The 13165-nt window shown below is 34.3% G+C and overlaps 2 protein-coding genes and 1 long non-coding RNA gene across 3 annotated transcripts; all 3 read left to right on the plus strand.

Annotated features, from left to right (window-relative positions):
* The first annotated feature begins 744 nt into the window (after positions 1-744).
* Positions 745-1123, plus strand: LOC109583609 (uncharacterized). Its single transcript, XR_002185607.1, has 3 exons — positions 745-779; positions 828-920; positions 970-1123. It is a non-coding gene; the product is annotated as an uncharacterized LOC109583609 (long non-coding RNA).
* Positions 1124-7735: 6612 nt separating this feature from the next.
* On the plus strand, positions 7736-9458 carry LOC109583616 (uncharacterized). Its single transcript, XM_019999037.1, has 4 exons — positions 7736-7886; positions 7941-8225; positions 8380-8422; positions 8547-9458. Exons 1-4 carry the CDS (start codon positions 7823-7825, stop codon positions 9301-9303), a joined length of 1149 nt encoding a protein of 382 aa, XP_019854596.1. The 5' UTR covers positions 7736-7822; the 3' UTR covers positions 9304-9458.
* A 118-nt stretch (positions 9459-9576) lies between these two features.
* Positions 9577-12607, plus strand: LOC109583615 (uncharacterized). The gene is made up of 7 exons (XM_019999036.1): positions 9577-9795; positions 9844-9877; positions 9936-10600; positions 10651-11206; positions 11328-11506; positions 11668-11707; positions 11760-12607. The coding sequence occupies exons 3-7, from the start codon at positions 10546-10548 to the stop codon at positions 12502-12504; spliced, it is 1575 nt and encodes a 524-aa protein (XP_019854595.1). The 5' UTR covers positions 9577-9795; positions 9844-9877; positions 9936-10545; the 3' UTR covers positions 12505-12607.
* Positions 12608-13165: the final 558 nt, after the last annotated feature.

Consider the following 13165-nt stretch of genomic DNA (forward strand, 5'->3'; position numbering starts at 1 on the left):
AGATCTCTCACCAATGAGTACCTATACCATCAGTGTGCACTTGTATATCGATCTTCCTTCAGTTAATAGTACAGTAACAGTGTTAAGATTTGATGGTGAGTTATTATTATTGAGAGAGTGTAAATGATATCTGTTCTAGTTCCTAGTCCAGTAACTAGTCTCTCAGTATCTAATGTCTCAACCACTGGTATTACAGTGAACTGGACTATTCCCAGTAGTGACAACTATGTAACATACTACACCATCTCCTATACTCCATCTTGTCTCCAGTTATCATCAGTGAATGAGACAGTCTCTGTTGCTCCTCATCAGTCCACTACAACATACAGTTATACATTAATAGGTCTGTACAGTGGTATGAACTATACCATCACAGTGAGAGCTGGTAATGTACTAGGAGGATCTGAATTAAGCATGAACACAGTACAAACCAAAGCAATAAGTACTAATATTAATTTAAGTTATTTTTTCAATAATTAATTTATTGTGATTTGTAGTTCCTAGTGGTTGGCCTTCATCAATTCAAGCCTCACCAGTTAATTTAACAGCTAATAAATTCACTTGGAATAAGGTCAATTGTTCTCAGCGTAATGGTCTAATCAAAGGCTATACAGTGATTATTAGTAACAGTAGCATGGCATACAACCTCACCAGTACTGAGAGATATATCATATTGAATGATCTAGTATTTGGTACTGAGTATAACTTCAGTGTAGCTGCTGTCAATTCTGTTGGAAGAGGTCCCTTCAGTGATCCTATTGTAGTAGAGATTGGAATAGGTATGTAATTATTATACTATATTAGTTCTGTGAAACTATAGAATATAGTGTTCACATCATCAGTTCAATCATCATCTTCTACATTATTAACTACTGAAGCTATGTCTACCTCATCTAGATCTACTGAGTATTGTTCAATAAGTAAGTATCATGAACTATTTTTTTTGTACACTTTATGTATGACATATAGCCTGTACTTCAGTCTGTACTGCTACTCCTGCAGTTTCAGTAATTCCATCAACTAGTGATACATCAGATAGTGTTATTGCTCTTAGTGTGTTAGTGAGTATATTGTGTGGTCTATTAACTGTCAGTGTTATTGTTCATATCTACTGCTTTATAAGGTAGAGTTTACATACTAGTATAATAAATGTTTGTTGTTTTCTTATAGAAAGAAAAGTCAATGTACTATTAATAAGCAAACAAAGTTAGTCTATTTTAAAGTTACTTATTAATAATTATGATGATAGAGCTGATGATGATATTTCAATGCAAGTATGTGAACCATACGAAATTCACAAGACTAAACAAAGTGAAGAGAATGAAGGAGTTTATGAGGAATGTCAAACATCACCTGATGCTGTTTATGAGCATATGCCACAATGAATGTACTGGAATTACTTAATATAATGTAACAGAAACATTTCCTATAGTTTTAGCATAGCCATTTGTTTTATATATAGCTATACATTACTTAGTTTGTGTGAAAAGAGAATACAAATTTATGAGTGCATTTAATAATCACTGTGTAGCCTTGTGGATAATTACATGTACTAATTAATCCTCCTATCTTCATTTCTTGTCCATCCAAAAAGAGAGAAAGTGTATACATATTATTAATAAAGAGAATTTATACTTAGTTACCAAATAAAAATTCTATTTTAAAAAGTTACTCAAAAAGATGCTCTTCAGCAAAATTTTGCCAAATATAAAAAGGAGAAAAATCTCCATTTTAATAATTTTCTTGATACAAATACCAGTACATGTTTTTATGTTGTGTAGAAAGTATTAGTTGATTCCGATCATACCGTATTTAAATTTTTACAATTTTTTAATTTTGCTCCAAAATTGCCCCGTACTATAGTACATGGTGAAAAAGGGAACTGAGCTTTTACATAAACATTTTAATAACAAATACAGGACAAAAATGAATAGTACGCCAAAACAATGATGAAGTGAAAAATAAGAGGAATAATTTTTAAAAATGAAATAATAGAAAAGTTAGATTGAATTAGTAAGGCAGGGTCTTTGGTCAAAATTTTTTTTAAAATGAAAAGGAGAGAATTCTTTATTTTTGTATTTTTCCTGATACATATACATATTTTTATTTTGTGTAGGAAGTTTGAAATGATTTTGATCACATTTAGATTTTTAAGAATTTTTTGAAGTTACTCCAAAATCAACTAATCCATTTTTATTTTATATAATTTATTGATTCAATCAATTTTAAAGTTACTCAAATATTAGACAAAAGTAACTGAACTATAGTACAGGAAATTTGACCAAATTTCATCAAAAATTAAAACTCAAGAACTCTCCATTTTTATAATTTTTTTGATCCATATACATGTACTTATGTTGTGTAGAAAGCTTAAGCTGATTCCAATAAAATTTATAAATTTTTCAAATTGCTCAAAAATGGGGCAAAAGTAGACTTTTTGCCAAAAATTGCTAGGAGAAAATTTTGCATTTTTACAATTTTTTCTGATACATATATATACATGTTCTTATGATCATGAAAACTTTGAGCTAACTCTGATCAAAATTGAATTTTTTATGTTGCTCCAAAACCTGTATGCTATTTTATAAGGCTTGTCAACTCATTAAGCACGCTTTTTAACTCACTTGGCATACTTTATAGGAAACCCTGGTATACCATGTCATCAAATGGGAAAACAGATCTAGTAAATATTATGGGCAAGCCATCAAAACTCAATGGACACAGCTCTCTACCTAATCTAAGTTAGCTCTTATGCTAAATTTATTAAGGAAGTTTTAGCTTATTCTAATTATGTCATGTACTTAAATTACAAGGTCAAAAATGGCAGTTTAGCAATATAAATAACTTAATAGAAATGATTTTTCAAATTGCTAGATCCCAAATGAATATAACTAAACAAAAAATACTAGATATACTACAATAGATCTACTACAATTATTAATATTCATCCTTTTCAATAAATTTAATGCAATAATCTACCATTGATGCCACTTCTTTCATTAATACTTCAATAGTATCCACTTGATTTAAAAACATAATCTTTTTCAATTGCTTGACAGGTGACTGTGATTGAGCCATGCATTCTTTCCATTTCTCATGAATAGACCTACCAAACTCTTCAGTTAAATTCATGTAAGAAATATCCAGTTCAAAATAAGGCTCTGCTGTAGGAATAAGAGAGCAAAACACGACTTCTAGAATAGCCAGTGCATTCTCTTCTGTCAGTATTGACCCTTTAAGGTTTAAGAAATGAAGACAACCAGGCTTGATGGCAGATAAGGCATCTACTAAGATTGGTACTGTGTTGCCTTGATCATGAATCTTAAGCTTTAAGTTCCAGGATTTTGCGGTAACGATACTAAACAGTGAATAAATAATGGCAATGTTTTCAGCATTGACATAACAGCTAATAGAAAACACTTCCACTTCAATGGATTCAAGGCTTGAGAAAATGGTGATGCAACTGTTGCCATTAAGATCAAACTCTCCTTTCATCTCGAGTGATTTTAGGACAAGATGAGGAGGAAAAAGAGATGAGAAACTGTGAGAAAATGAACAGTTTAAAAGCTTTAATGACTTCTTCTCACTGTATTGAATAGTTAATGGGTTGGGAAGTGGATCGAAATGAATGCAAGGAATATTTTTAAATGAGAGACTCTCTGGATATGGAGAAGAGAAAAATGCCCTCAAAAATGATAAAATGACATCAATATTCTCATTTATAGAGCTGGAATAAGAGAATGCTTTGAAAACAGGACGATAAAATAAATCTTCAGTGATACACTGAAGAATTGGGTTGCCAATATCTATTGCAGGGCCTGAAGGAAAATACAAAGTCAGAGATGTCAGCTCTTGTTGATGCTTTAACACGTCAAATAGTGTAGGAGATGGTGTCTTATTAATGCCCACCTTAAGATATTTCAAATGACACTGTGAAGGCTTTAGAAAACAAGACAACAAAAATTCTAAATCGTCGTCGAACATACCAAATGTGACCCTCTCTATTGAGTCACAGGGAATGACACTATCTAAAAATGTTTTAGCTATTGTTGTATCTTGCTTATCACCAGCGATAAATTCAACTGATTGCAACAAACTTAAAAATCGTGACAGTTTCTGTTGATGGCTTTCATCCTTAAGCTTTGCACAATCGTATGGTTTCGCCCCAATTGGTCCCAAGTACATGTCGTTTTCATAAAAATCTATAACTAAATGCTTCAGCTTCACATTACAGACATCAACTAATGTATCAATTAATGTTTCATGTAAAACTTCTTCTTCGTCATAAACTGTGCGATATCGCTCAGGAAAGGCTGAACATGTGGTATACATCTCTATGCCATGAAAACTAGTGATACTGCCATCATTAAAGAAACGATAGAAATGCGTAGGAGGATAAAAGTCGCACACACCATAGAGCAAATCTTTTGGAAAATGATCAGGATTGTCACAGTAACATTCAGTGTTCCAAAACCCATTACAGAATGAGAATAAAGAAAGAAAATACGATTCCTTCCAATTGCAAGAGAGCCCTTTCTTATTCTTCCATTCAGTAGGAGTATACAAATTGTAACCTTCATCAGCTGCTCGTTCTTTCTGGTGAATTGGCAATCTCTTGTTAAAAAGTGTCTCCCATATCTCATCCATTGCTATACCATTAGTGAATGGTGTGTTTTCTAGTCTACATACATCAATGACTGGCAATAGGAGCAGGAGCTGACGGCGAATAAAGAGAGGAAGAAGAGCCAAAAGACTAATATATATTCCTTCTTCTCCTTTATCAGATTGGAATAAGTGACCAACAATAAAGAGAAAACATTGATCCTGAAGTGAGATGTTGATCGACATCTTGGCGGGTGTGGTTAGATTTAGATTTATAATAATCGTGTGGTTTCACTCAATTTCACTGGTCCATGGTAAAAAAACATACATATAATCACTAGACTGAAACTTTTTGCTATGAAAAAAGGTAAAATTTTCCTATAAAATTTAGCAAAATATCAAACTATTTGATAAGGATGCACTAGCCAAGTTTCTCATTACCTCTTTATTGCCATAATTAAAAAACCTAAACTGGAATCATGATAATAATAAGCAATAAATTAAAATAACTAGATAATCTACAATACTAATAATACAGCTACATTATTCATCCTTTTCAATAAATTTAAAGCAATAGTCTACCATTGATGCCATTTCTTTCATTAATACTTCAATAGTATCTACCTGATGTGAAAACATAATCTTTTTCAATAGCTTGACAGGTGACTGTGATTGAGCCATGCATTCCTTCCATTTCTCATGAAAAGACCTACCAAACTCTTCAGTTAAATCCATGTAAGAAATATCCAGTTCAAAATAAGGCTCTGCTGTAGGAATAAGAGACCGAAATACGACTTCTAGAATAGCCAGTGCATTCTCTTCTGTCAGTATTGACTCTTGAAGATTTAAGGAATGAAGACGTCCAGGCTTGATGGCAGATAAGGCATCTACTAAGATTGGTACTGTGTTGCTTTGATCATGAATCTTAAGCTTTAAGTTCCATGATTTTGCGGTAACGATGCTAAAAAGTGAAGAGATGATGGTAAAGTTTTCAGTATTGACATAACAGCTAATAGAAAACACTTCAACTTCAATGGATCCAAGTCTTGAGAAAATGGTAATACAACTGTTGTTGTCAGGATCAAAATCTCCTTTCAATTTGAATGATTTTAGGACAAGATGAGGAGGAAGAAGAGATGTGAAACTATCAGAAAACGAACAGTTTGAGAGCTTTAATGACTTCTTCTTGTTGCATTGAATAGTCAACGGGTTGGGAAGTGGATCAAAATGAATGCTAGGAATATTTTCAAATGACAGACACTCTGAATATGGAGAAGAGAAAAACGACCTCAAAAATGCCAGAATGACATCAAAATTCTCACACATAGAGCTGTAATAAGAGAACGTCTTGAAAACAGGACGATAAAATAAATCTTCAGTGATGCACTGAAGAATTGGGTTGCCAATGTCTATCGCAGGGCCTGAAGGAAAATGCAAAATCAAAGATGTCAGCTCTTGTTGATGCTTTAACACGTCAAATAGTGTAGGAGATGGTGTCTTATTAGTGCCCACTTTGAGATACTTCAAATGACACTGTGAAGGCTTCAGAAAATAAGACAACAAAAACTCTAAATCGTCATCAAATATGTTAAATGAGACCCTCTCTATTGAGTCACAGGGAATGACACTATCTAAAAATGTTTTAGCTATCGTTGTATCTTGCTTATCACTGGTGATAAATTCAACTGATTGCAACAAACTTAATAATTGTGATAGTTTTTGTTGATAAATTTCATCCTCAAGCTTAGTGGCACAATTGCACCCATGTATTCCCATGTACATATTGTTTTGAAAAAACTCTACAACTAAATGCTTCAGTTTCACATTACAGACATCAACTAATGTATCGATTAATGTTTCGTGTAAAAATTCTTCCTCATTACAATGATAAACTGTGCGATATCGCTCAGGAAAAGCTGAACATGTGGTATACATCTCTATGCCATGAAGACTAGTGATACTACCATCATTAAAGAAACGATAGAAATGCGTAGGAGGATAATAGTCACACAGACCATAGAGCAAATCTTTTGGAAAATGATCAGGGTTGTCACAGTAACATTCAGTGTTCCAAAACCCATTACAGAATGAGAATAAAGAAAGGAAATACGATTCCTTCCAATTGCAAGTTAGTCCCCTTTTTTTCTTCCATTCAGTAGGAGTGTACAAATTGTAACCTTCATCAGCTGCTTGTTCTTTCTGATGAATTGGCAATCTCTTGTTAAAAAGTGTCTCCCATATCTCATCCATTGCTATACCATGAGTGAATGGTGTGTTTTCTTGTCTAGTCTACATACATCAATGACTGGCAATAGGAGCAAGAGCTGGCGGCGAATAAAGAGAGGAAGAAGAGCTAAAGGACTAATAGATATTCCTTCCTCTCCTTTATCACATTGGAATAAGTGACCAACAATAAAGAGAAGACATTGATCCCGAAGTGAAATCGGCGACATCTTAACATGTGGGTGTGGCTATATCGCATAATTAATTAATTAATAACAATTATGGACTTATAAAAATAAACTCTAAAATAAAGGAACTTATTGCTATAAAAAAGATTTTCTCACAAAATTTAGCAATTTAATAACCAATTTAGACTCTAGATTTATTTTTTTTAAAGCATTGGCAAGACAAATATCAATTTCCTCACATAGGCATACCAAAAGTATACTAAAGACAACCAGTTACTAAATTCTTTACCTAATTATTACAACGACTTATTTATATTATGCTGAAACTAAAATAAAACATAATGAGCCTGATCAATTTGTGTGAAATAATTTGATCCAGATGCATATCAATAAAATATTATAATGCTTCCTTTCTGTAGACTGGATGCTGCATGATGGCATGAGTATCATCAGATGATCAGAGTATGACTAATTAAGCTATAAGGTCTAATACATGTTTACACATACTAATAGAAACTAAAAATTAAATGCATAAAGCTACAATTAGTGTCGTAATTCATGCCAGACTCTGAATATGAATATTTGCACACAGAAAACCTATGATACAGTACACATCCTGTAACAGAATTGTAATAACTCAAATAGCACATGCATAGCATCAACAATTAAGAGAGGACAGGCTTTCATTGATTAACAATTAGACATGCACCTAGTCACAACTTTGAGAGCACACCCTGTGAATATAAGGATTGTTGCTAAGAACTGTAGTCATTATTCTGCTGGAACAAAGACAGGACAAGACAGCCGTAATGAAGAAGATGGCACTAGCTTTTGTCTGCTTATTGGTCCTACTACCATATGGAAATACTCAGTGTAAGAATTAAGAAATGCTTTTTACTTCATTATTCTTTATTCTTTGCATAATAGCTTCTTCTAGTAGCCCATCACCAACTGTTACTCCAACAGATGATACTAATGATTTATTTAATCAATTGAAGTACATCTACATCATAGCTGGTGTCATATTATTTCTGATAGTGATTGTGATTGTTCTGCTAGCTGCTGTTTGCATTATTTGGCATAGAAGACCATCAAATAACAGTGAGCCTGAGAGAACAAAAAGACAATCAGCTGAAACAGGAAGGCAACAATCTACAGAAGCTCAAGTTCCCAACAGCATAACTCTATCACCTTCTCCAAAAAAGAAAACAAGTAAGTTCAAGTTGTTTACTAAATTAGATAATGTACACGTCATACTTGCTCATACCAATATGCATCAATTAGCGTAAGAAAACTTCATTATCATCTTCATATGTGGAAATATTGACAAACTAAATGCAATATTATTCTACATCAATTAATTTAGATAATGCAAAAGTGAGAGCTCATGGAGACAAGAAGCCAACAGAGTAAGTTATAAACAATGTAATTATGTATATACACACAATGTACCCATGTACCAACACCCTCAATCTTGCATACACCGTCAACATGTTATGACCATAATGTTACTGGGTGTTGCTATGTGTGTAGGTCTGTTATGTCAGACTTTCCCTTGCTATGTCGTGTACTTGAAGACTACCAGTCACCACATCATCATCTACAACAGACAAGCCCTAACGAGTCGTTTTCTTCAAATTACCGAATCAGGGTTTCAAGTGAAGTTTCCAGCGATATTGATGCTTCTATTCGTACGACCACGAGTTATGTATCTGAATCAGCAGATTATGACGAGTTGGATAATGTTGTTAACGCGATGAAAGCTGAAGGTTCTTCACCTCCCAAATCTCCATTAAAAAGTGCGTCAAAGTTATCAAAGTCTATACCTTTATCGTCAACAAAGCCATTGGGAAGCGTGGAAGAAGAGCCACAAGAATTAGTAGATGCATACGGATACCATCAGATAACAATTAAAAAGGAGCAGGAGAATGTATTGACTAAATCACAGTCAACAATTGACATGTTTGATGATCCCAAATATGAGCAGCTACCTCAAACAATGAGCATTGATAGTCATTCACTCAATGGAAACCTTCAAACAGCTAGCTCAACACCACAATTACACATCCTCACAGATCATAACACACAATCAATGCCTTTGTCAGAGACTTCATTTGACAAGAAAGATTCAAAGCAATACATGAGTCTGGATCAAGTATTACAGCTTGTGGAAACAAGGCTCAGGTCTTCTAGTCGCGAGGTTTCAGTAGAAATGGATCAGATAGAAGAGAGCGAGGGGTTGTATTGCCCAAGAGTCCTTCGGCCTGTCATCAATGAAAATAAAAACTGAGATAAAAAACAGTTAATGTTGTTGTAATTAAAGTTTATTTTCATTTTCGTTTTATAATTATTACAGTTATATTAATAGTTGCTAGGTTATATTTGTTGACAGTGTTTACTATGCTTCAGTGATGTTTTTAAAATGTTTGGTCATTCCTAATGCAATCAGTATATGATTGTGCACCATCTGTGTCATTTTCAAGAATAACGTCAACTACTCTAACTGCCGTCACATTTGTTTATATTGCCAAGTCATACACAATAGGGCTAGTTTTGTTTTCTGTCTAAAGTGGAAGTTGGTCAGTAAGAGGATCAAACATGGCAGAGAGTTGCTTCTCTGTTATTGGTACAGAGAGCTGTTATGTGCTGTATGCTGTTGCAGGTTATAGTATACTTAGTAGTGGTCTAGTTTTGATTCTGAGCTTGATTCTGATGAGAAACTGTTATGTTTACATTAAGCTTAAAAGACAACTGAGGCAGCATCAAAGAAATGATGGAGAAGGTATAGTCATTGTGACATATATGTGATGCTAAACTATCTATGTAACAGATATTCCACTACAGAGTGAAGAAACACAAGAAAAGTAAACTATATCATACAGTATAGCTTCTATATCTAATTTAACTTTTTCATAATAATAGTACTGGGTACAAGATTCACAATACGGAGGAAACCAAGAAACAAAATGATCAGATAATACCATTGGATCCTATGTATGATGTGGTTACTGGCAATGAGAAACAAAGTAATGACGCAATTAAACCAGCCAACGGTCCCCCTCCTGCTCCCCCACCTCCTCCTATTCCCACTCCACAACCAGCTGCAGTATATGCCGTTGTTAATAAGAAAAACAAAAACAAGGGCAGCCCAGGACGTTCACTTTCCCCTGCACCAGCTGCTGGTGACCATACAACATACAATACACTCACAAGAGATGGTTTAACACCATTGTGTGCTGAGTCTGATGCTAATGCTCTTTATGATCGACTTGGAAATGAGTCAGATGCTCAGATGTTTCCTGAAGCCCAATACGACACTGTACAAAGTTAACGTTGTAGTTTGTGATGTCTTTCATTAATAGCTTTTTACTTTGCTGTTTTTGTAGCATGTAGCATTATTTATCTTAGATGTAATGCATTCCTACCACACCTTGTTCTTTATAACAAACAAGTTTTGTTTCACTTGTTGTGTCTGATAAAACTCTATATATTAATGCCTTGCGTCCAGCGCATTATATCACTGTAACCAACAATGAATAAGCAAGTCCCTTTACTGTCCTTGGTAACCTTCATTGGATTAATAGCAAGTAAGTTAATTGTTTATTTCATTATGGTAATAACAATCTTACCATATCAGGGTCTTATTCTTTAATATATCCAAATGATCCTTCCTCATTTAATTTATCTTGTAATCCCTATGGGCAAGATATCATGCTGCAATGTACAGTTGAGGAGCCAGTCACATTGACATCTCCTTTATCTCTCCTTTTACTTTGGTACTGGTCAAATACTGAGAGCAACTTTAGAACCAATGGCTGCCAGCTCTATCCCAGCTATCAATGCTCCCAATATGTTGGAGACAGAAAATATTCCTTTGAATTCCAAAGAAACAGGAGAAACGGGACAATGGAGAGCAATAATCTAGTAACACATCGTACACTAATACTACATATAAGGAACGTCTCAGTAAATGACATGGGATGCTACTATTGCAGACCATGGATTAACATGCGGCCATTGAATGACAGCAGTGGCGCATTTTGCATTAAGCCACAATCGTATTATAAGGAGTTAAAAACCTGTGGAGGCAAAGAGGAGGAAACTCTTGCATCCAGTAATGAAGTAATGCCATCCTCAGCAAGCTTAGAATTCTACACTTCATCTAACCTTCCTATCAATACACCAATTATTAAGTGAGTAATACCCTTATTACTATTAATTATCACTGTATTATCATTTTCAATTAGTAACGAACTAAGTAATACCCCTTTCAATTTTATTATTAACTATCATTGCATTATTATTCTTAATTAGTAATGGACCAACGACTCCTTCATCATCGAATCCAGACCAATCAACAGCTCACTGGTTATATGGTTTCATTGCATTGTCTATAATACTGAGTTTTACTATACTCCTCTTGATTGCCGTGACTTTAATCCTTTTAAGGAGACAAATGATGAAGGACAAACAAAAACATAGCCATACACAAGGTATGTCTGTCATGTTTATGTTAGTGGTTGCACACCTACTGATAAGTAAAAGGTGCTGTCACGATTTAAAGCCACAATAACAAACATGTGTAGGCAGTTCTACTATATTAGATTAGGCATGTACATGACACACCTATAATTATAAACATATCCCATTACAGGTTGCAAAGTTACTATAAGTCCTCCAATATACCAAAACAGGTAAATGTGCTTGTAATGCTTCAGCAATGCAGTAACAATGTACTCTTTGTAGTTTTGCTCCAAATGCTTCACAGGGTTTCATGAACCAGCCACACTTTATTGGTACTTACTCGTATGTTCAACCGCACAAAGAAAACTCTCCGGATAAGCCAATGCATTCAGATTTATCATCAAAACAATATCATGATCAACCAGACGGTAAAGATTATGAAATTGCCCAACCAACCAAAGACATAACACGAGATAATGCTCCAGTTGTTGATCCTGGGAGCCATATTTATCACACTCTAGACAAATACATTGAAGAATTAGAATGCTTCATAGACTCAGACGCAAGCAACACAACAGCGACAACACAAGACTTGTATGACAGACTGTTTGATGATCCTAACTATTCTCCAATATGCACATCAAACCCATCCTCATTGCTAGTTCCTCCACTTCCTCCTCCAGATAAATCAACTGAAGTTATATATGATAGACTTCCTAAAAGGGTATCCGAATCGTCTGATTATGCTTATGCCTATTCTCACATGACCAAAAATAAGAAAAAGAAAGATGACACCAAAGAATCAGACTCAAAGAAAGGAGAGGAGTTATTGAAAATTGCTGCTTTAGGAACATACGAAATAGACCCAGAGTTTATCTCAACACTACGTGCAGTTCCAGAAGAAGATGGTGCACATGTAAAAGCAAAAGCACGCGTGGTTGAACCAAACAAAACTAAACATAGCTATCAGCCGATTGATCAGAATACTCTGACTCCGGACAACAGCTACACAAATTTGAAAAAATAAAATCATTGACTAAAATATTGTACTCATATGATCATCATTATTATTATTGTCATATGAAAAATTTTATTGCCATTACCAATTATATCCTATAAATTTAGTGTAGTAAATATTACATGATGCAAACCACAAGGTTGCCTTATAAAGAGTATAATGTAGTCAGTCAGTCTATGGCTTATTGGTATAAACACATGAACACACACACTGCACACCGTCAGAAGGCAAAAGCTATGATTCTACTACTGCTCTTTGCACTGTTTGTGCAGTCAGGACAAGGTATGTTTAGCAAATAGAATATTTTGTACATAATATCAATAAACTTTAAAGGTCAAAATAATGAATGTATACTGGAGTATCACGAAGAGCCACCTCCAGAGCTTGACTGCAAGCCTTTTAGAGAAGACAACAAGTGGGACTTAAGAGTGTCCTGTGAAGTTAGGGAGCCAGTTAGTAATGAACTAGCTGCACACTATCGAGTGCACTGGTTTCATAAAAATGTGAATAATACAGTAATAGAATTACAGGCTTCTGAAATCGACAAATCTGGTAGAGTAGAAAGAACAATATTTGGAGAAACTTGGTTTGGAAGAAATTTCACAGATGAAGTGATTGGAGATATTTGGTGTCAACCAATACTGACAAATGATATAAATGTCACTCTATC

The sequence above is a fragment of the Amphimedon queenslandica genome, unplaced genomic scaffold, assembly GCF_000090795.2.
Source record: "Amphimedon queenslandica unplaced genomic scaffold, v1.1 AMPQUscaffold_13294, whole genome shotgun sequence".
In the NCBI taxonomy this organism is placed as follows: domain Eukaryota; kingdom Metazoa; phylum Porifera; class Demospongiae; order Haplosclerida; family Niphatidae; genus Amphimedon; species Amphimedon queenslandica.